Source organism: Arvicanthis niloticus, chromosome 29, assembly GCF_011762505.2.
Source record: "Arvicanthis niloticus isolate mArvNil1 chromosome 29, mArvNil1.pat.X, whole genome shotgun sequence".
Lineage (NCBI taxonomy): Eukaryota > Metazoa > Chordata > Mammalia > Rodentia > Muridae > Arvicanthis > Arvicanthis niloticus.
The window spans coordinates 24,137,900-24,161,621 of record NC_133437.1 but is presented as its reverse complement, the minus strand read 5'-3'; the positions used below and the strand labels follow the sequence as shown (position 1 = coordinate 24,161,621).

General features: G+C 42.2%; 1 protein-coding gene across 2 annotated transcripts in view; it reads left to right on the top strand.

Moving 5' to 3' along the window:
- The window catches only part of Mccc2 (methylcrotonyl-CoA carboxylase subunit 2), a 69,561-nt gene that overhangs the window by 22,911 nt on the left and 22,928 nt on the right, over positions 1 to 23,722 (top strand). For both annotated transcript variants that reach the window (XM_076927276.1, XM_076927277.1), the window contains 5 exons: positions 2,399 to 2,483; positions 4,836 to 4,937; positions 8,620 to 8,747; positions 10,183 to 10,295; positions 18,883 to 18,996. In XM_076927276.1, coding sequence (XP_076783391.1) covers positions 2,399 to 2,483; positions 4,836 to 4,937; positions 8,620 to 8,747; positions 10,183 to 10,295; positions 18,883 to 18,996 — 542 coding nt within the window. The remainder of the gene's footprint in view (positions 1 to 2,398; positions 2,484 to 4,835; positions 4,938 to 8,619; positions 8,748 to 10,182; positions 10,296 to 18,882; positions 18,997 to 23,722) is intronic.

The following is a 23,722-nucleotide window of genomic DNA, read 5'->3' as shown; positions in this document are numbered from 1 at the left end:
TGACTAGTGCAACTCCATGCAATATGGAAACACTTCTACAATTTTCTCATTTCTCTGATGAGATTATAAGCGCCCATGTCACCCAGCTCTCCAGAGGCCTTTGCCCAAGCCTTGTTTGCTTTACCTTATTTAAAAATCACATTGGTGGTTCTCTTGTTTGTTTTTAAATATGGAAGTAAATTAGTGTACAGTAAGGTACATTGAAGCATGTGGCTGGAAGCATGGTGCCATGGACCAACACCAGAATCAAGAGAGCATCCCCTAGAATTTCTACTCTTCAGAACTCCTCCATCCCTCTCCTGCTACCCTAAACACACAGTAGGGACTTGGCCAGTAGTTGGGAGAAGAGAAAAAGCAATTTTAATCATACTATCTTGCAACTAACTCATTTTGAAAGAAGAAATAATTCGTGATATAATAATCTCAGTAACACCAAAGTAGATTTACTCTTAAGAATTTTCTGTGTACCTCTTCAGAAGAAGAAGAAAAAAATTCTCTTGCAGCCAAGATCCCTGATTTGAAAAATGAGACCATATTTGGAAGTTTGTTTGACATTGGTATGAACATAATTTCTTATCTAAATCAGCAAAGCAATGACTGTTGTAAAATTGTTGATTACTTTATTAGACAAAGGCAGCTGTGTTAAGATAAATTTAGGAGCCTGGCATCATGGCGTACACTTGGTAGGGAGAGGCAGGTGGATCTCTGGGAGTTTAAAGTCAGGCTGGTCTGTGTAGTTCCAAGGCTGTTACACAGAGATATCCTACCTTGAAAAACCAAATAAATAAATATATTAATTAATTTTAATTAATTAATTTGGGGCAATAGTAAAAATAGGCATTTCTGGCAGTTTGATCCTTCTCCCACTCTGTAGCTGTAACTTGCTTAGAGTGGGTTGGGGAGGAAGAACACAGGACACTCAAATCATAGATGTCTTGCCTTGCAGGCCGGGTGGTAAGGCTCGGTGCTTCTTTGGCTTCTGCACTGCTCTTTGGTTAGTGTAATTTTGTCAAGATTTGGGCAGTGTTGGGAACCACAGAAGACAGGGGCCATTGGACCGTGCCACTAGATAGACGAACTGGTAAGGTTGAGTGAGCCCTAACCCAGTGAAACTAAGAATTGCGCACAGAAGGCATGGGGCCAGCTCCCTGTCAAACTACCTGCTCTGGACAGGTAACCATGACACCTCACTGAGAGCACCATGACAACCAGTCATGAAGCATAAAAACCTGGAGTTCTACATGCTAATGAGGGATCTAGATTAACCCCGTGCCCCCCCAAGTGCTCAGCCAATGAACTTATCTTCCTGGGCAAAATGAACTTACCTTCCTGCAAAACCACAAAAGGTTTTTTTAATCCTTGGTTCACCCTGAGTAAGGTGCATGCATTTACATTTACATTAGCCATCAAATAAAGCAGCTTGGACAAGCAAGGATCACCACTGGGGGAGGCCTTCTTCATAAAGAGCCTCACCTAAGTCTGGAGAAGGCCTTCTTCCAGACACTCAAGCACTCACTGGGAATGAAACTGGTTCCACCCATCAAGGCTTAAACATGGGCTCAGGACCCCCATTACTGACTGTGTTCTGCCTCCCCTGAGCGGCATGCGGATGCTCCTGGCACCCCCGTGGTAAGGCAGATAGACCCTCCCTGAATCAAGATATTACCAAAGGGGACCTACTAATCACTGTAGGATTTCAGCTTTCCCATGTGCAGACCTAATGGCCCCTCTAGGCAAATTTGCACCTGTCCAGCATGGATCAAATTTCCAAAGCTAGGCTTTTATCTGGTCCAAATGAAAAATAGGAATGATCACAGGCACAGTGTGGTGCATGTTTTGGGGGTTGTATTTGGCACATGCAGGGCAATGAGGCAATGTGTGAGTTGTAATGAAAATAGCATGCCATTTCTTTAGACAGTGAATTCAGAACATGTATGATATATCCTCTAGGATCAGGGATAGATTGGTGTGTGTGTATATGTGTGTGTGTGTGTGTGTGTGTGTGTGTGTATGCACATGCCATTAAAAATATCAGTTTATTTACTGCAGAAAACTGGCATCAGGTACATCTAGGGATTAAAAAATAATTAGCTTTTTCTTACAGGATACACTGATCCTTTTTTATTTTTCACTCATTCATTTGTTCATCCATTTATTTGTTCGTTTGTTTTTTCAGGTAGTGTTTTTCTGTGTAGCCTTGGCTATGCTGGAACTTGCTCTGTAGAGCAGGCTGGCTTCAAACTCTGAGATCTGCCTGCTTCTGCCCAGTGCTGGGGTTAAAGGAGTGTGCCACCAGCACCTGGCCCACTGATCCTTTGTAAAGTGCTGTGTTTGGAGTGGAGCACTGGAGGCCTGTCTCCTGTCCATCTGTTCTAATCTAATTATGCTTTTATTATAGGAGGGAGTGAGAAAGCCCGAGCACGGCACACATCAAGAGGAAAACTGTTACCCAGAGACAGAATCGACAATCTCATAGACCCAGGGTTGGTATAGTGCTTTGTACTTCAGTGTGTCTCCTGTCTGGACAGTCCCATCGACAAATGGTTCTAACTTTGTGTTCCTATAGTGTCTTAGTTAAGGTTTTACTGCTGTGAACAGACACCATGACCCATGCAAGTCTTATAAAGGACAACAGTTAATTGGGGCTGCTTATAGGTTCAGAGGTTCAGTCCTTTATCATGAAGGCAGGAGTGTAGCAGTGTCCAGGCAGGCATGGTGCAGGCAGAGCTGAGAGTTCTACATCTTCATCTGAAGGCTGCTAGCCGAATACTCACTTCCAGGCAGCTAGTTCGAGGGTATTAAAGCCCTTGCCCACAGTGACACACCTACTCCAATACCACCTCCTAATAGTGCCACTCCTTGGGCCAAGCGTATTTAAACCATGACATTTAGGGTTCAAAGAGCCCACACATTTATTGAGAGCCTACTGTGTGTTAGACACTTATAGGCAATGAAATGGGGGCAGTTTCACGGAATGAGATAGACTGATATGTCTGCTCTACTGAGTTCCATAGGTCAGAGGGAGGCAGAAAGTAAGCAGTAAACATTAGAATTGTAAAATAGACTAGAATGAAACCATTGTTGTGTGAAAGAGAAATAACTAATCAGAAGCTCAGCAGTGAGAGAGCTCTGGGTATGTTTGAGCAGTGCCAGGAAGCTAAAGTATTGGAGGCAAAGTGAGTAGGGGGTGGAGTCTGATTGGGGGTGGGTGCTGTAAGGCTATTGGCTCTGACTTTTCAAAGAAAGAGGGGACTGCAGTCTGAATTAAACAGGACTTGTTAAGTCTCTAATGCATGTTGCAGGATGACATTTATGGTGCTGAGCCCATAGACTATATTGCCTGGTGGCTCTCTTAGTTTGTGTTCATATACTTTGTTATTTTTGTGAGTGACAGTCGCCCATAGCTTCTACTCTCTGGATCCTGTCATGAGGCATGACATGTGACTGTTTTTACTTGAATATTTTGCTCTTCGGGCTGCTGCGCAGGGAGTGGACTGTGCAGTAGGGTAGAAGGGTGGTGAGGCGCGGGTGTTACACACAGCAGAGACCTGGTAGATCTCCTGAAGGATGGGGTCATGGTGAAAAAGGGAAAAGGTGGTATAGCTGAGGGTGACCTTGAATCCCATCCCCGCCCCCCCCCAACCCCCCACCCCCCCGCCGCCACTTTAGAAGTGTTGGGGCTTAACCTAGTACTTCATCCAAACTAAGTAATAGTTCTGTCACTGACATACAGCCCCAACCCAACCTTGAACTTCTGATCCTCCCTCCTCTGTCTTCCTGGGGATGGGATTACAGGTGTACATCATATCCAGCTTAATGGTGCTGGGCATTGAAGGGCTTTGTGCATGGCATGTGAGAACTCTACAAACTGGGCTTATCTATATCAAATATTTTTTTCTTATAGCATCCATGTTTGAATGAGAGCATGCATGCATAAGCCCAGGGGCAGGTATGCCATGGCATATGTGACAGTCAGAGGACAGGTTTCAGTAGTCACTCATCCTCTACTGTCTGACATGATCCAGGGATCAAACATAGGCCTGTATGCGAATGCTTCTACCTGCTGAACCTTCTTACAGCCCCAGCACACACACACACAACACACACACACACACACACACACACACACACACACATATATATGGCACACTCATTTATGCAGATATATATAATTTATATCAGGCACACTCATTTATGCAGATATATATTTTATATATATGTACATATATATAATTTATATCAGGCACACTCATTTATGCAGATATATATATATATATAATTTATATCAGGCACCTGCATTAGAAAAACAAAAGGCAATCATACCAAATCTAGCATTCTAGAAGTCCTTTCCCCCCCATTGTATCTTGAACACATGTGTAAGTGGATAGTACAGTGCCAGATATGAGCCTGGTACCTCAGAACAGATTGCTTCTGGACATCCCAGATCTGCCGTTTACTACCTGTGAGACCTTAGACTAGTGTCTGGGTTTTGGTTTCCTCTTTAGCAAATGAGTTAGTGCTTATAAAGCCCTTAGAAGAGAGCCAGGCACATGGTAATAGTTACCTCTTGCTCCCTTTCTGTGGTAATATACACATTTGCATAGCATTTTAACAATATGTCTCCAGTATTTTATGGTGGCCCATTACATGGCTGCACCATATAAATTCCTATGAAATTCCTGTCCAGTCTTATTTTAGAAATCTTTTTGTAGATTTTTATATGTAGCACACATTTTAAAACTATTGCCCTGTTTAAAAAAAAATTGTTCCATTGTTATGTGTAACATTTTAAATACAGATATTTAATTTAGACAACATCCTTTCTTCCCCCTTAGGTCTCCCTTTCTGGAATTTTCCCAGTTTGCAGGTTACCAGTTATATGGCGACGAGGAAGTCCCCGCCGGTGGCATCATTACGGGCATTGGACGCGTGTCAGGGTGAGTGTCCCACCTGTGCTCGGTTGTGAGGGGCAGGAAGAATTGCTAGGATAGGGTGCCCGCCTCACTCTGCATGTGGCATGGGAGCTTTGTGCTCTTTGAGACATGAGTGTCCCACATGTGTTAGGCTGATCTGTGGAGCTGCAGAGAAAACTAAAATTCAGCCAGAGTTTCTGATCCAACTCAGACTTCCCCACTTCCCCCAGATGTGGAATTTTTAAATAGTTTTGTTAAGTTATTTTTTCCATATTTTTTTTCACTATAAAATCATATTTGATTCTGTTGGATGTGTCCAAATCAAAAAAAAAAAATTACATTTTCTCAGTTTTATAAAAATCTTTCGCTCATGATCACTGGTATTATTATTTTTTTATTAATTTATTCTCTCATATATTACATCCTGACTGCATGCCCCTCCCTCCTATCATCCTAGTCCCCTCTCCATACTTTCTTCCTCCCAGGGATATCAACCAAGCATGGCATATCAAGTTGCAATAAGACTAGGCACCTCCCTCATCTTAAGGCTGGACAAGGCAATAGAAACCAGAGGCCCCACGTCCTAGAGAGCTAGGATAAACCCAAACATGCCTGGAACAGAAAGAAAAGAAAGTAAAGAAATGATTCCTAACTATATTCTGCTATACTTGTAGACAGGAGACTGGCATAATCACCATCAGAGAGGCTCCATCCAGCATCTGAAGGAAACAGACGCAGAGACCCACAGCCAAACATTATGCAGAACTCAGTGATTACTGCAGAAGAAGGGGAGGAAGAGTTGTAGGAGCTGGAAGGGTCAAGAACACCATCAGAAAAACCACAGAATCAACAAACCTTGACCTAGGAGTCCACAATATATTCATATATTCTGATCATATTCTATCCCTTCCCCAGGTCCTCCCAGGTCCTCCCCACTTTCCTACTTACACAACTTCATGTTTTTTTTCTTTCTCAAAAAGAAAGAAAGGAAAGAAAAGGAGAAAAGAAAAGTAACGACAAACTAAAATAGAAATAGGGCTGGAGAGATTGTTCAGCAATTAAGCGTACTGATTGCTCTCCCAGAGATCCTGAGTTCAATTTCCAGCAACCACATGGTGGCTCACAACAATATGTAATATGATCTGATGCCCTCTTCTGGTGTGTCTGAAGAGAGTGACAGTGTATTCACATACATACATACATACATACATACATACATACATACATACATAAAATAATTCTTTTAAAAAGAAATCATTAAAGCCAGGTGTGGTGATGCACACATTTGATCCCAACACATTGGAGGCTAGCCTGGTCTACACAGTGGTTTCAGGACAGTCAGGGCTATGTAGAGACTCTCAAAAGTTTTTAAAAAGAAAAGAAAAACAAAAACCAGTAAGACAAAATCTGCGCAGAAGAGGAAGCAGAGACTGTAAGAGTCAGAGGTGTAGATAACTCCAAGGAAATGTCTTTTAGACCCAATGGGACTGCTATACATATACTCACAGAAACTATGACAGTATGCACAAGACCTGCACATGTTTAAACCAAACACAATCCCAGTGCTGAGAAGGGGAACTGGGCACAAATTCCCACCCCTATTGGGAGTGAAGAAACTATTGCAAGTGCTACCTGCTGAGAAAGGGAGAATCAATCTCTGTTAGCATGCTGAGTTTCTAGAAGCTCTCTAATCTCTTGCACAGCTGGGACTGTGTGAGCGCCTCTTGCTCTACAGCTGAGTGGGAGAGGAGCTGTCATTGTCATCATGATGCACAGAGAAGGACACAGGTTTAGAGAGGCAAATACTTGCCCAAAGTCAAGGGTCCTGGGAAGCCTGGCTTTGATCTTTCTGGTCTCTTGGCACAGTTGCCAGCAGATCAGATGCTGGCTCATGCCACCTGTTCCTCAATCCCATGACCTGTGACCTCAGGAGAGGTTTAGATAGAGCCCTTTTTCTCCACTCACCATTCTTGCTGTTGATTTGACTTAATTCCATCTTCATTTTCTGGATTCTTTGTTTAGTGTTCATCAGTGTGGAGGCAAATTTTTCTTGGGGTTTTCTGGAATGTTTAAATAAGAAGCTTTCAAAAAATGAATTTAATTCAAAATTAAACTAAATTCTTCTATTATAGGACTCCATAATTAAGAAGAATTTTTTTTATCATACCTCCACTATCTCCTGCACACATGCACACACATACAGTCATTATATTGTTGTAGAAAGGGGTTGTCCTATGAAACAGCAACCATCTTCAGCAGATCGGCTGTGCTCACTTACTGGAGACCTCCCAGTCAGGTCTGAGTCTGTTGGATTTCTCTGGGAAGGTAGTAGTAGGCTGGTCACTGACCTCTCCTTTGAGAGCCCAGCAGCACCTCCCAGCCATTTGCAATGACCGGTTATGTATGGGCCCGGGAATGCTAGTTAGCTGAAGGAATGCAGTTATGGGGAAACCTGGTTCACACACTCTCTTATGCTCTGGGGTGGTGTTGCTTGAACCATGTGCTTGAAAACAGAAGCAGTTTCTAAAAGAAACTTTAGCTCTAGTATCAAAAATGGCTGGGGAACTGCAGGGTTCCTCACGCCATGCTGTGTGTAGTTGGCTGGGAACACCCTGGGTTCCTCCAGCTGGAAGTTAGGCCGGGCTGTTCACTGAAGGCCTCTCCACAATTCCTCATGGTTCGGGCCCCAACACACGAGAAAGTCCTTGGGTTTCCAAAACCGGTTTATTGGCATGGCAGATGGTGGATGGATCTGGATGCCCACACCCCATAAAACCCAGGGTGGACCTGAGTTAAATAGGGAGGGGAAGAGGGGGAAGGGGCTGGGGAGGAATGCTTAATTGACTCCACCCTCTGGCCTTCAGGTATCTCATTAGTATGTAAATCTCTCTAGGGCCTGGGACCTGTATCACGCCCTCCACCTGTGTACTGACTGAAGGGTGAAGGTAGAATGGAGATTAGACCTGTGTTAGGCCCGACAATAATGGACAGGCAACTCCACACATGTGCATTACAGTATTTTTGTGAACCAAGCTTATTTCTCCTCTGTAACATGTCTATGTGGGGATTAATTAGAGACATGTGCCACCGTGCCACATGTGGTACTGGCAAAACACCCAGATTTATTTTTTAAAAAAAAATTAAAAATTAAAATAAAAAGGAACCAAAAAAAGAACTATCCTGAGCAGTGGCTTAGGTTAATGTCTCAGGAGGACTAATGGTTCTTTAAAAATCAAAGTAAGTGTGTAATCTTGTTAAAGGTAATCATTTTCTTTCAAATAAAGGAATCTGCACCATGATTAAAGAAAGCTTGGTGGGCTGGAGAGATGGTTCAGCAGTTGGGAGCACTGACTACTGTTCCAGAGGTCCTGAGTTCAATCCCCAGCAACCACATGGTGGCTCACGACCATCTATAATGGGATCTGATGCCCTCTTCTGGTGTGTCTGAAGACAGTGTACTCACATGCATAGAATAAATAAATAAATCTTTAAAAGAAAGAAAAAAAAGACAGAGAAGAGAGAGAGAGAGAGAGAGAGCAAGAAAGCAAGAAAGCTTGGTTTTCCAGCATGAGGCTGTCAACTAGTGATTAGCAGTAATGTTATGTTAGAAGTTGAAGGCTGTATTGAATGTCTTATAAAAACGCTTAATCGCCTTTAATTTTGCAGAAATCTCATAGTCTCTTTCAGTGGACTGTCTGCCTTTCAGGGTGGAATGTATGATTGTGGCTAATGATGCCACTGTCAAAGGAGGCACCTACTACCCAGTGACTGTGAAAAAGCACGTACGGGCACAAGAGATCGCGCTGCAGAACAGGCTCCCGTGCATCTATCTGGGCAAGTCACAAGTGCGCCTTGAACTGTTTTAGCTGGTAGAGTGGAAGACTGTGTGGATGCCATTTTTCCTGGGTGTTTGAAAACACTGCTGGTTCCTCCTGTAGTTAGAAGGAGATACAGTGTTTGCTAAGAACTGCTGTGAAGGGTTACTAAGAGCTGTCCATTAGTACCACGCTGGTGCATTAACAGTTCAGCATGTGCTAGCTTTTCCTCTGGATGTTTTATTTTTCTGTTAACTATAATTAATTCAAGTTATTTTTTTTAAAAAAGCTAATATTTATGGATCTCTTGAGAGTCCGACACTGTGTTACATACTTGAGTATTACATAATTTGAATAGATTGTAATTTAAGGTACAGTGAATTTCCAGAGAGAGAGAGTCAATCTTCATTTGAAAGTTAAATACATTTGCATTAAAGGCTGTTTTGAACAGAATCTAAAAGCAGTGCAATTTAGAATTGGCACTTTCTGGATACTGGCTTAGTCTGCCAAAACTCTAACACATATTATTCATTTACAAATGTGTAAGTATTTGAATAGGCCATAACATAGATTAGTTTTCTTTTTTTCTGGGAAAGTAAGTTACCTGGTTGGCTCATGAGGTGAATTTCTTTGCACACATAGAAAATAGAGGCCTCTGCCTCCCGAGTGCTAGGATTAAAGACACTACCACACCCAGGTCTAAGCTTTCTTTTTAACATTTGTTCTGTGTACTCAGAGTAGATGCTGGACTCAAGACTTTTTACATGCATGATTTCATGTCCTCCTGAAAGCTATCTGAAATGACTACTATTGTTTATTTCATGGCTAAGGAAGTTGGAGGTGTTCAGGAGGGCCTGGAAGCACACCTTTGATCTCATAATCACACAGCTATGAAATAACGAGCTCTGTTTTGAGACGGAAGTCTCCTTGTATAGCCCAAATTGGCTCCACATGCCTGTTCATCCCAAGTGGTGCCAGGCACTGTTGTACCTCACTACGGTCTGTAGTAAAACTAATCTCAATACTTAGGAAGCTGGTGCAGGAGGATCATAGTTTGAGCCATACAGCTACACCACTCAAACAAACAAACAAACAAACTCAAAGCCCAAACAAATAAAAAATACAACAGAAACAGTGCAAGACAGCAACATACAAATTTCCCATGAATCCTTTAATGATTCTTGTATTGATCTAGGAAGATGTGTTTTCAGTTCCCCTGGTAAATTCTTAGCGTTTATAGGTCTTCTGCTGCTCTTTAAGGGACAACATTTCCTGAGCTGTTCCTATGGAGCTTTGAACAAAGGTTGGAAAGCCTAAGAGTCTGAGAGGAAATCTTCTGCTTGTGTTGGGGGATTCACGACTCTAGAACTCATCAAAGAGAGGGGGCAGGCTTTGGTGACTAGCACTGTGGCTGTTTGTCCAGTATGTTCACTTTTCACATTTTTCTTATTCAGTTGACTCAGGAGGGGCCAATTTACCTCGGCAAGCAGACACCTTTCCAGACCGGGACCACTTTGGCCGCATATTCTACAATCAAGCAATTATGTCCTCTAAAAATATCACACAGGTAATTTCTCACTGGTGAAATATAGTCTTATACTTTTGTTTGTTTGTTTAAAACTTCAACTGTGATTGCCATCACCTAATCCAGATGAATTAAAAGAAAAACAAAGGAACAGAATTTGGTTAGGTGAAATGGCTCAGAGAAATGGAGTCTTAACGCCAAGCCCAGCGACGTGAGTGCAAGCTCTGAGAACCTGGCATGGAACCATAGCTCTTGCTGCACACGAAATAAGTAAAGAAATGTAATAAAAATATTCAAAAAAAAAAAAAAAAAACAAAAAAAAACCCAGAACTTATTATATAACGTAAGAAAGTTTTGTAAGGTTGTCTTTATTTGTAACTTATACTAACTGCAGGTATGTTTCTGAATTATAATGAATGTTAATTTTCCTCAAGGAAAAGAGGAAAAGGAAGTCATTATTTTAGGACTGATCTATTAGTGCAGAGAAAACAGTGTTTGGGTAAAGAGATACACAGAGATCAGTCTGTGTAAAATACTCAGTCTGAGGTAGTGTATTATAACAACACAGAGCAGACTAAGATAATACTCTGGTTTTGTTATTTTATGCGCTTGACAGCGATCAGTGGGTACCTCACTCCAATTCTATTTTCTACCCTAAGATTGCTTTTTATTTAACCTTATTAACCTCACCCATTGTAGATCTGTTTATCCAATCATCTCTAAGAATATCTCTTACCTTCTTGTCTACCTCATTTCCTGTATATTCTCAGGTATAAATAAATAAACAAATAATGTTGATAGATAGCTAGACCTTTCAGGTTTAACATTTGACTTTGGCTTCGTAAGAAAAGAGACTTTTTTTTTTTTTTTTAGGTCAGAATATTTACCTTTTTGTTCTTTGAGTCTCCAGCAGCTATTTTTAACTCTTCTTCTCGGTAGGTCCTGGCTGATTTCTCACACTTTATTGTTGGTTCTTTGTGACTAGAGAAATATCAGATGAATACTTCACTTATCTCCCTGAGCTGAGGCATGTTAATATTGTTAAAAGATGACCTCTTGTAACTTTTAAAGCAAGTGCCAACACACTGACAGGCTGCAGTAGTCTCTTGTTTCCTTACTGTGTGGTGAGCTGTGCCCCACTCCCCTCCCCGGAGTTTAGATACCTCAGAGGTTGGGGTTTTTCTGAACTCCTGCCCTGAAGCTGCTCTGCAGACTGTGCACACTCAGGCGGACCCCTGCTGGTCCTTGCCGGCCGCTGGTTTCACGTTGCTGGCTTCTTATGTCTGGGGTTTATAATTTTTAGCAGAAGATTCACTCTCCTGTTAATTTTGACTACCAGCCAGCCGTAGTAGTCTACTCGCTATATAACTTGATCTTTGGTATAGAAACACTCTGCTTAGCTCATTTTTGAAGGTTACTCCAGTGACTGCCTTTGTTTCAAGCATCTGTGATCATTCTGAGGGGCTTAAACAGGCAGACCCTGTTATTTTAAAAATGCATTCCATAAAGGCCAATAGAGCCTAGGGGTTGGGGATGAAAGCAATGTATTTGGTTGCATTGAGGCTCTCTAAACTGAGGCTCTGATAAAAAGATTGAGGAAGAGGCATTGTGGGTAAGTTGGACTTGTGGCATTCTGTGTTCATACCTGTTGGCACAGGTGAGCATGAGTACCTCAGAGTTAGCAGAGTGTTGGTCTCTCAGTGTAGGTGACAGTTCATCTGGGATGTGCACCTTGTGTCTTTTATCTGCAGGCCAGAAGAGGGCATCAGATCCCTTTATAGATGGCCATGAGCCACCATGTGGGTCCTGGGAATTGAACTCAGGATCTCTGGTAGAGCTATCGCTGCAGCCCCAGTGACTTTTATTTTTAATGGTGGCTCTTCAGCTAAAGATGAGAACAATGTGATACAGACAGTAATTTCTTTTCACAATTACTTTGAATGCAAAAGGCAGCAAGATGGGAGGCTTAACTTTTCCATCTAGCACTGGGTCTCTTCCCCTCGCTGTTGCATTTATCTTGGTATGCATGAAAGTGGAAAATGGTCTTCAGCTTTGCAATGGGATGCAGGAGGTCCAGACTTGACAAGGCTTTTCAGAATGAGGTGTAAGACCTCCCTGACAAGCCTCCAGGTTGACTCCTGACAAACCCCTTTCACTGAGCTGCCTGATGGGCTACATTGTATCCTTCATTTTGTTATAACGAGACCCAGTCTCTGTTTGCCAAGGGAAAACATGGAGGGTTATAGATTTGTCTGAAGATGTCTTGTGTGATTGCTTGTGGCTTACAGGAACCTATTTCTGTTTCTCAGACACCATACTTGTGGAAGTGATGATAAGAATTGTTTCTGTGGGTTAGTGTCATCATGGCCACCTTCTACTTTCTTGTTCATGGTTTAGGTCATAGAGTCATGCTGGGCTTCCTTCTCTATTGTATCTCCGGTGATGAGGGATTATTGCCTCTCAGAGTTCTTGGAGTTCGCCTTTGTCCTGATGAGGGTCCCCCTGCTGCCCCTTTTAGCACAGTACTGTTGATGTGCCTCCCACCCAAGCTAAGTCCATACCTCATAGTGCAGCCATGCATTTTATGACATTTTAGTTCTTAGTGGAGCAGTTCCAGACACTTTGGATCCCGGAGTGGTCTTGCATAGGCCATGCACAATGGCGTCCTTTGGGCTGTGGGTGATGCTGCTAGACTCTGAGATCCCTGGATCCTATGAGTAGAAGATGGAGTGGCAGGATGCTTCTGTACTTGTCCTCTTGTCCCCCATTGTGGGTGATGAGCAACTTAGAATTAAACGATGAGTCGAGACTGGGATACCTACTGGTTTAGTTGGTGACTTGTCTGTGCTGTGTTCTTTTATGCTATTATCAGCATCTGCTTGAGTAGCATTAACATTGTACTTATTTAAATACTTGTCCGGCTGGAGAGATGGCTCAGTGGTTAAGAGCCCCGACTGCTCTTCCAGAGGTCCTGAGTTCAATTCCCAGCAACCACATGGTGGCTCACAACCATCTGTAATGAGATCCGATACCCTCTTCTGGTGTGCATGAAGATAGCTACAGTGTACTCATATACATAAAATAAATAAATCTTTTTTAAAAAATTAAATACTTGTGATTAGGGGGCTGGGAAGATGGGTAAGCCATTAATAACCGCCCGTAACTCCTGTTCCAGGAGACCTGATCCCCAGTTCTGCTCTCCACATGCTTTTGAAAGCACATGGTGCACACAAAACTCCCATGGGTACACACATACACATAAATAAAAATAAATGAGTAGGCTCATCACCTTTAAGCCCAGCCTTTGATTAAGAGGTATTGAACTCTAATCCAGCCAGAGCTACATAGTTAGATCGTATCTCAATAAATAAATAAATAAATAAATAAATAAATTAATACCTTTTAAAAATAAATTAAAAATATGTATGACTAGAAAGGCTTTCTTTGTGATTGTTGATTTGAGAACTTTGGTTCCTCAGGGCACAGTAACTATAGCTCTTGTGGGGTTTTTTTTTTTTTTTTTTTTTTTTTTTTTTTGTGCTTTTTAAAAATGTTTTTGGGCCTTTAAGGATTTTATGCATTTAGTTAATTATTTATTTAATGTGTATGAGTAGTTTGCCTGCACATGTCTGTGTACTCTGTGAATGCCTACTGCTCTCAGAGGCCAGAAGCAGGTGTCTGACCTCCCTCCCACGCCTGTGCTTTTTAAATTATGTAAGTGTTGTAAGAGTACATACAACTCATCCATTAACTGTGAAAATTTAGTTGTATTTTGGGTATTGCTGAGTTCAGTTGAGCTTATTATATTTTTATCTTCCTGTTAGCACGCACTCTCCGTTTCTGACCAGTCCCCCAGCCACAGACCTTCTTTGCGTCTACAGGTTTGTCTGTTGTGACCAGTTTGTGTAACTTTGTATCTGATCTTCACTTGATATGAGGGCTGTACTACTCTGTGGGGTGGTACAGAATTCTACTGGGCCCTTGTCTTTTATGTCTACCGAAGATAAAGAGTTTATAGATGGAGTCTGTGAAAGAGTGAAAGTAGAAAGGTCTGGTCATTCATGCCATCCTGATGTTTTGATCAATGGCAGGCTTCACAGAAGAAGGTGGTCCTGAGGTGGTATCACCTACAGGCTTAGCCGTCTGTTTGACGGCTTGATTCTACTCCTTGATGTTTGCACTGTGATGAAATTGCCTGGCTTTGTACTTCTCAGAATTTATCCATGCTGTTAGTCAAGTCTCACCTACACTAGTAAAGTTGGATCTGCCTCCGTTATATTTGCTTGAGACAGGTTTTTTTATTTTTTCAGTGTTTGGGATTGAAACTAGGGCTTCCTTCATAGGAGACAAGTCACTCTCCCTCAGAGTCATGTGCCTAGACCAAGGTAACTTGTTTATCTATTGCTCTAGAACAAACTAGCCACAAACTTGGCCCTAAGAACAATGCATATTTATTGTGTAGTTTCCATGGGTTGAGCTCAGGGTCTCACAAGAGACAGTCACCTGAGCGTTTGATGGACGGGCCCAGTTCCTAGCTCACTCATGTGGTTGTTGACTGACTTGGTTCTTCCCAGGCCTCCCTCAGTTCATCTTGGCTATTAGCTGGAGGGCCGTGCTTGGTCTCTTGTCATTCCCAGAGTACTTCACAGCTTGCTGCTTGGCGTCATCAAAGTAAGAAAGGGAGAAGAGAAGAGAGAGGCTGCGAGGGAAGGGTTACAAGGAGTGGTTTCAGTCTGCTGTACTCACAGGGATCACACAATAGGAACACCCAGAGCAGGGGTTACTGGGGACCAATCCAGAAGTTTGCCTCACTCACCTGCCCTTTGGTGTCAGAAGAGTACATTGTTGATTTGCTTGGTTGCAGGGGAACTGTGGAGGACAGGCATCTGAAACGCTTCTGGCAATATGACAGAAGCCTCTCAAGTCAGGGGCTGATACTTGGGCTGGTTTTCTCCTCACGATGGACGGAGACTTTTGTGTCTATTTACAAGGAACCATGATGATATCATGGCTCCACCCCTGTGACCAGCTAACCTCAGTTGCCTCCCCAGAGGCAATCCAAATCACACAGGGCATTAGAGTTTTAACTCGAAGTTGAGAGGGGACACAAATACACATTCCATAGCAGATGGTATGATGGCATTCAGACAGAGTAATTCCTCCTGTCTACCCCCCTTCTCCCCCTCACTTCCCCTCTTCCCCCCACTCCTGCTTCCCATCCTGGACCTCCACTCCTGTTTCCCCCTTCCTGCCCCTATCTGCTCCCGCCTCCCTCCCCACAACCCTCTCCCTGTCCTCCCCTTCCCCATCTCCCCTCCTCCCTGTCCCCACCTCCTGTCTCCCTCCCACTTTCTTCTCACCACCCCCCCACCCCCCACCCCTCCTTCCCAGTCCTCATCCTGTCTCTGGTACTTGCTGACAGTTGCTATTCTTTCCTCTCCTTTGCTCTCTAGTTGTTTTCCTGGAACGCCACTCTGCCTGTCAGATTTTTTTTTAGGTCTTACTTTTGAAACCTGTTGTGTTTTTAGAATCTTCCATCACTGGGACACTCTGCTCTAAGATCCTTGAGCCTTTTCCCTCTGGATCACTAAGATAGTTTGAGCTGAACCCAGTATTGTGTAGGTCCAGGGTACTGATGTAAAACTGTCTTTTGTAAAACTGTCTTTTGTTCCTTTAGCACGGTGGTTCTGGCCTTCCTGACACTGCCATGTGTGTGACCCTTTAATACAGTTTCTCGTGTTATGGTGACCTCCAACCATATTTTTGTTGCTACTTCATAACTATAAATTGGCTACTTCTGGAAACCATAATGTAAATACCTGTGTTTTCTGATAGCTTAGGTGACCCCTGAAAAGGGTTATTCCACCCCAAAAGGGATTGCAACCCATAGGTTGAGAATCACTGCCTTAGAACATTGTAAAAGGCTCAGAATACTTCAAATATTCATAAAGTACAGAGACAGTTAAAACACTTGGGCACACCACACAGATTGATTGTGTTGGCATTCTATTTTGTTATTTTGCCTCTCTTTAAAAGGACATATTTAGATATAAACAATTCATCCACAGTTCACTTATTCCTAAGACATGGTGGGCTGCTGATGTCTGTCTGCTACTGAAAACTTGGCTACAACAAGTATTGCCACTTTGTGTGCATGGGAGGGATTTTTATAGCTGTAGGTGTCTTGAAAGCACAGTTCTGATAAGCTCCACAATAAAGGAAAACCAATGCTATATTAACAATTAAATGTCAACAGTTTAATAGCAAACACAAATTGTTTAGTTGAGGGAGGAGGCTTTGTGTGATGGCTGTGTGGTTGGGAATTTGTTAACTCATAGAGCATATCCTTTGAGCTAAAATTAGTGTGTCATGCTGTTTATCAAAGCAGATTCTTACATGAATATAAGGCAAGTTGGTAGAACAGTGGGCTTAGAAACAAAACCTGTTTTTATGTGATACTTTAAAAAGAATTTATTATGTACTTATTTTTCTTTGGTGATATTTTTATTCCTCTTAATGGGTATTTAGCCAAACTCTTATGTATTATTCTTTGTGCTGTACTAATCCTTGAGCAACAATTTTCTTAAGCTTTGTCTAAAATGGAAAGATTTTGAACACCTGAGGGTAACCATTGTTGTTAACTCCTTGAATACATCATCCAGCTTCACAATTCATTTTCTTCTTTAATTTCTTTAAAAAACTATATTAGTGTGTGTGTGTGCCGCTGTATGCATGTGGAAGTCAGATGACAACATTTTAAAATATATTTTAAAATTTTATGTATGTGAGTATGTTTGCTTGCATGTATGTATGTGTACCATGTGAATGCCTAGTGTCCGTGGAGGTCAGAAGAGGTTGTTGGAGCCCCAGGAACTGGACTTACAGACGTGAGCTGCCTTGTGGATTCTGGGAACCAAATCTGGGTCTTCTGCAAAAACAGCAAGCGCTCTTAACCACTGATCCAGACCCATTAGGTAACGGTTGGGAGTTGGTTCTTCCTTCCACCATGGGTTCTCGGGATTGAACTTGGGTCATCAGGCTTGGTGGCAAGTGCCTTTACCCATTGGGCCATCTTGCCAGCCCAACATTGTCTTCTGAGCAACAGTGTGTTTGTGTGTGTACACATGCTTCATGTGTTATGTATGGGGGTATACCCACTCCTGTACACATGTGTGCTTGTACGTGTGGAGGCCTGAGGTCAATACTGGGTCACTCTCCACCTTACTTACTTACTTACTTACTTACTTGTGGGAGGCGTATACATATATGTGTGTCTGTCTGAGTTCATGCTTGTACATGAAGGTAGAGCAGGACATGGGGACATTTTCTGTTACTTCCCTGACTTACCGCTACAAGACAGAATCTCTCACTCACTAAGTGGGAAGCTCGTAAACTCACCATTTCAGCTAGGCTACCTGCCCAGCATGTTTTTGGGATCCACTCCTCTATGCTAGGGTTGTAGACATCCATAGCAATGCCTGGCTTTTTCCATGGGTGCTGTGAATTTGGACAATTTCTGCTCAAGTTGAATGGGAAGTACTTTTATACAGGGGACCATCTCCTTAATCCTTATTTTTAATTTTTTTGTTTTTATTTATTTTTTTTTTTGAGGTAAGGTCTTCCACTTTTACTGAATTCACCAATTTGACTTGGCCATCGTAGCAGTGAAGGCCAGCGATTCAGCTTTCTCTGCCTCCCCTGCACTGGGATCCTGGGCACACATACCATGCCCAATTTATTTACATGGATATTGAGGCCACTTTGCCCACTGAGGTATCTCCTTAGCCATTTGAGTGGACTTTTAAAATGCAAATGTTAACATTAGTTTTATACTTAAAAGATACCATATTTGTACTAACACAAAATATTAATAATACTCATTTAAACCATTATGCAATGTTCCCATGAGCTCAGTGATTATTTAGGTACAGTGTTATTAGTTCTCCTCTGAGGCAGTTTTATTGATGTGGGTGTGTGATAGGTTTCTTTTCTCCATTAGCTGCTCAGACTAGTAGTTTTTCAGGCCAGTGTTCTCCTGAGAGGCTTGTTGACTGTATGTTTTGTAAGAGTGGCATAAGCTCTTAACATGGGTTTGTACAAGACGATTCTGAGAAGCTGGAGAGACAGTTCAGTAGTTAATAGTACTTGCTGCTCTTTCAGAGAACCTGAGTTCAGTTTCTGGCACCCACACCAGGGTCCTCACAGAGTTGAAACTCCTGCTCCAGGGGATTGGACCAGATGCCCTCTTCTGGTCTCTTCTGGTACCTGCTCTCATACTTTGGATGGATACATACATACATACACACAGACACACACACACACACACACACACACACACACACACAAATTAAAACAACAACAAAAAAGACATTATACTAGTTGGGCACTGGGGGTGAGTGATATGTGCCTGGAGTCTCATGATTCAGAAGATGAGAGGATTGTGAGTTCTAGACTAGGCTAGGCTATAATAAGAACCATCTCAGGACTCCATTTCTAAAATGAAGTCCAGGGATCAGCTGTTAGCAGCATGTAGGCACTGCAGTGTTTGTGGGGATGTTCTACCAATACCGCCAACAGTTCTATACACGGGTAGAGTCTCATCTCATGCTTGTCTGTGTCTCCCTTGCAGATTGCTGTGGTCATGGGCTCCTGTACAGCAGGGGGTGCATATGTGCCTGCGATGGCTGATGAAAACATTATTGTACAAAAGCAGGGCACCATCTTCTTGGCTGGACCACCCTTGGTAAGACTGTAAGAATCTTGGTTGATTGATTATTGATTTGTTGAAGTTAAATATACAACACATAAACTATTACATGCTTTAGAAATATGGTAAGTATAATGCATCCCATAAATTTACTGTGTATAAATCTTAATTGTTTGCTTCAGTCGCATTAAACATATTTGCATTATCATGCAGCTGTGCCATATCTATCTCTGGAAGGTTTTTCTTCCCTACAACATAAACCTATTAAATGCTTCCGAATATTTCTCTTCCCCACCACACACACCATTTCTCTTTGAGATAGGGACACAATGTGTAAATGTGTAACCCTGGCTAGCTTAGAACTCACTATGTAGACCAGGCAGGCCTTGAACTCACAGAGATCAATCTGTTTCTGCTTGGATTGATATGTGCCATATCTGGCCTCACCATTCTGGTTTTTTTTTTTTTTTTTTTCTCTTAAGAATTTGACTGGGTTATCTATGCTGTACTACTTTTGGGTAAGATGTTCAGAAGTATACATTTGTGTGCCTTCATGTACGTGATGAAATTCTGGAAGAGGTAATAAATATAGAACAGAAGAAATGTGGTGTAAGAAATATTTTCATTTGTTTGAGACTATTGCATGCCTGGCTCATTTTAGAAGGTGTTTTAAGCTGGATGTCATGACACACAACTGTACTCCTAGTATTTAGAAAGTAGAGGTAGGAAAGCCAGACGATCAAGGTCATTCTCAGCTATAGAGCAAGGCCAGCCTGGGCTACAGGAGACCTTGTTTCAATATCCAACCCCCCCCCCATCCCCCTTTTAAAAAGTTTTATTTTTTCATAAAAACAAAATAAAACAAAAGCAAGCCAGATGCAATGGCCCCATACCAAACATAAAATTCCTATAAGCACATGTCTTCTATGCCAGGGTGTGCTTGGCACTCAGATCTGGAAGGACAGAAGGCTGATTTCCAGCCCCTGCTTCCCTGCATCCTCAGCTGGAGCACATGCCTCACAGTGCCACCCCCAGACAAGGCCAGCCTTTCTTTGCTCCACCCTAACTGGAAACCATCCCTGTGCTAGCTGTGTGCCCCCTGGAGGCATGTGTAGTAACAGTTGCTAGCTATGGCTGGGTAGGCGGTATTAGGCAAAGGCCTGGGTCATACACACGTTGGTAGAAGACTGGGAGTTTGTAGAAGACAGACCAGGAAATGGCTGAGGTGCCAAAGCCCTAAGGATGTGTTCAGTGGTTCCCTTAGATAACGTTTTAAAAGCTCATATTCAAAGATAGGGCATTTCAGAGATTAGGAATTCAGCCAGGTATGGTGATAATACTCTAGCAGTTCTAACACTTGGGAGTCAGAAGCAGGAGGGTGTTGAGTTTGAGGCCTCTATGGACTAGATAGACCCTGACTCAGAATGATCCAGTGTTCTGCTGCTAGGAATGTAGTCGACGGGATCCAAGTTAGCATGCTACAGGGAACCTACCTCGATGCCGTGTTTATCACAGCAGTATTCCCAATAGCTGAGCGATGGAATCAGCCTAGATGTCATCTACAGGAAAATGGATAAAGAAACCGTGGTGTGTGTGTATGTGTGTGTGTGTGTGTGTGTGTATGTGTGTGTGTGTGTTTGTGTGTGGTACAGTTTTATTTAGCAGGGTGGGGGACATGGCTCAGTGGATACAGAGCTTGCTATGCAAGCATGGGAGCCAGAATTCAGTTCCCTGGCACCCGCATCAAATTGAAATCTATATGACATGAAAGCAAGAAGGTGGAATATAGGGTATTTGAGAAGAGGAAGACAATTAGGAAGAAGGAGGGGGTCAGGAGAAGGTAGTGAGGAGTAAATAGAATCAAAGTACATGATACACGTGAGTGAAAATACTATCACTGTGCAATGAATATGTGCCGAAATATTGACAAAAACAGCTGGCAATTCAGATTAAGCTGGGGTGTGGCTTGGTGGCAGACTATGTGCTTAGCATGTATCAATATTCATCATACGCATACATACACACACACACACACACAAGAGTGGGGAGGGAAGGAGAGAAGGAGTATGAAATATGAATTCAAAGTAGTTTGAAGTCCCATTAGACTAGTCTCAAATTAAGTATTTCAAGAGGTCTTTCTGCTTCCATCTTTCAAATGCTCGGACTACAGACATATGCCACTAGTCCTGGCTCAAAGATTAAGAATTTTATGGGTCTGGGGGATATTGCATTGGTAAGGTTCTCACTACATAAGTGCAAGGACGTGAGTTTCATCCCTAACACTTATATAGAAAGTGTGAGGTATCATGTGTGGCATGTGCATGTCATTCCAAATGCTGGAAAGGCAGAGACCCAAGGATCCTGGGGTGTTTGACAACCAGACTAAGCCAGATCGGTGAACTCCAGGCCCCACTGAAAGACCCTGTTTCCAAAACCAAAGCGGATGTCTCCTAAGGAATGATACTTGAGTTTGAACTCTGACCTCATATGCATGTGCACACACATACATGCACACCTGAATAGTCATCACACACATGCACACACAGATATTAGTAAGGTAGCCACATAGAATTAAACTCTAAGCCTGGAGTCCTTCTGAGAACTGTGTGTAGCTCACTGGTCTTCCCTTCCCTTCCACTGATTCTATGGTAGAGGTTCTCAGTAATGCATTTGCTGTGTTAACATGCTAATGTCATACCATGGTCCTAGATCTCAAAGCAGGAAATCATGTGCCTTAGTACAGAATATACTATGTACAGAAAAACCCAAGAATATCTAATAGTAGCAAGTCCAAGGAATTATACAACTATAACATACATGCAATAAAACATTATTCAGACGTAGAAAGGTCTTCATAGCATGAATGGGAAATATGTGAGACACAAAAAAAACTGTGATGTCACTTTTATAAATATTTAAAGGTGCCAAATTCACAGAATAGAAAGTAGAATAGTGGCTGTCAAGGTCTAGGGAGAGGGGGGAAGCAGGAATGGCCACTGCTGAACAGAGCTTCTTCTGAGAGTGATGGATGTTCTGGAATTAGGTAGTGGTGATTACTGCATAATCTCATAATTACAAAAAAAAAAAAAAAGCCTTTGAAATGTATGCTTTACAGTGGTGGCCCCCAAGGCATGTCAGTTACCAGCAAGAACTCATTTTCATGCAAAGTAAGTGTTTTCCTGTGTGATTTCTAATAACAGTTGTGGAAGATAAGGTAGACCAGAAGGAGCTGGCACTTTAACTGTGGTAACACTCCAATGTGTTAGTTTTCTTATCTGTTACCATTTCCCATGCTGCTCTTGATAGCTCTCCTTGGCTCAGAGGAAAGTATACTCTACATTTACCTTTGCATGTGAGGGGTAGAAACCTTTACAAGGAAAGGTATGAGTGAGGTTTGAAAACGTCTGTTGGGAGGATTCATGGCATGTAGTTAGTGCTGGGGCAATACCCAGTGTTTTAGCAGGGTTCATTGAGGTCTACCCATGGATTCAGATTTAACTTGACTCAGTGGGCATGGAAGCCTGGAGTTCTCGAGATCTGAACCTCTGTCAGTGGTCCATGTGAGACTAATGATGAGGGGAGGAAGAATCGGAAGCACCATGCACTGAGAATTCCATATCCTGACTTGTTTGTAGGCAGCTGGGGGGAGGCTTTGAAGGGTGGGGTTCAGGCACTGTTAGTTGAAGTAGCTTAGTGTGGTTGAAGCAAGTGACTCAGAAGAGGGTTTGGGGGAACTCTCTGTTCTCCTGGCTCCCTTACTGTCCCAGCTTGCTGGTTACTAGAATGAACCCCCGTTATTGTTTCTGATTTGTGTCACTGAACTTGTCACAGCATCAAGATGTTGTGGGCGTTCAACAAATACTAACTGATGACAACCCTATTTTTCCCCAGTGGAAATTAGTCAGATTCCTGAGAATAAATATAGTATATCTGTTGTTTATCTCTTTTTATGACTTTAAATATTCAGACACCTCTTATAATTAGTTACTGTCTGGACTGAAAGCCTTTTTGCACTGATTTTTTTTTTTTTTTTTTTTTTTTTGGAAAGAGAACCAATAATTTACTTCTAAGGGTGGGATAATTGGAGGTGAAAATTTTAATTGCGTCTCTTTGTGGAAAGATATTTTATTTAATACAGAGCCTTTGATACAGTGAAGAATAGCTGTCCCTGGGGTGTATCTTAGGCTAATTCTCATTATTTTTAATAAAATCTTTTTATTTTTATCTCAAGAAACAAATTAGTCAGCCCAGTAAGTAGGAATCAACAAACAGTTCCTACCAGATGAGATTGGAATTTAGTTCTAAATGACTTTTCTTTCATTTTCTTGTAGTTTCTTGGGCTATAGTTAAGTCATTCTTGGTTTATTGCTTGATTTTCTTCCTTTTCTTGGCTCCATTCTGTCAGATCTGTCAGATCTTAGATTTGGATAACTTAGGTTGGTGAATTTTTTTTCCCACTTTAAAGATAAAATAACTGGATTTTATAGCTCTGGTTATTAAATATTTGAAGATGAATGAATCTCCCAAGAAACCCACAGCATAGAGCTGATAACAGAGAGCTGAAATACAGACCAAAGGTAGCATGTAGATGTGTGAGTGAGATTCTCTTCCTGGACCCTTAGCTAGACCAGCATCACATGCTTAATACCCTAGGGTATCATCACCAGGAGGACTCTTGCAGGCCAAGAGGGAGCTCACTAGGTAGGTGAAAGAAAAGGGATCCCAGACAGTAAGAGATGACGGTACACACAGGTTTAAGGTG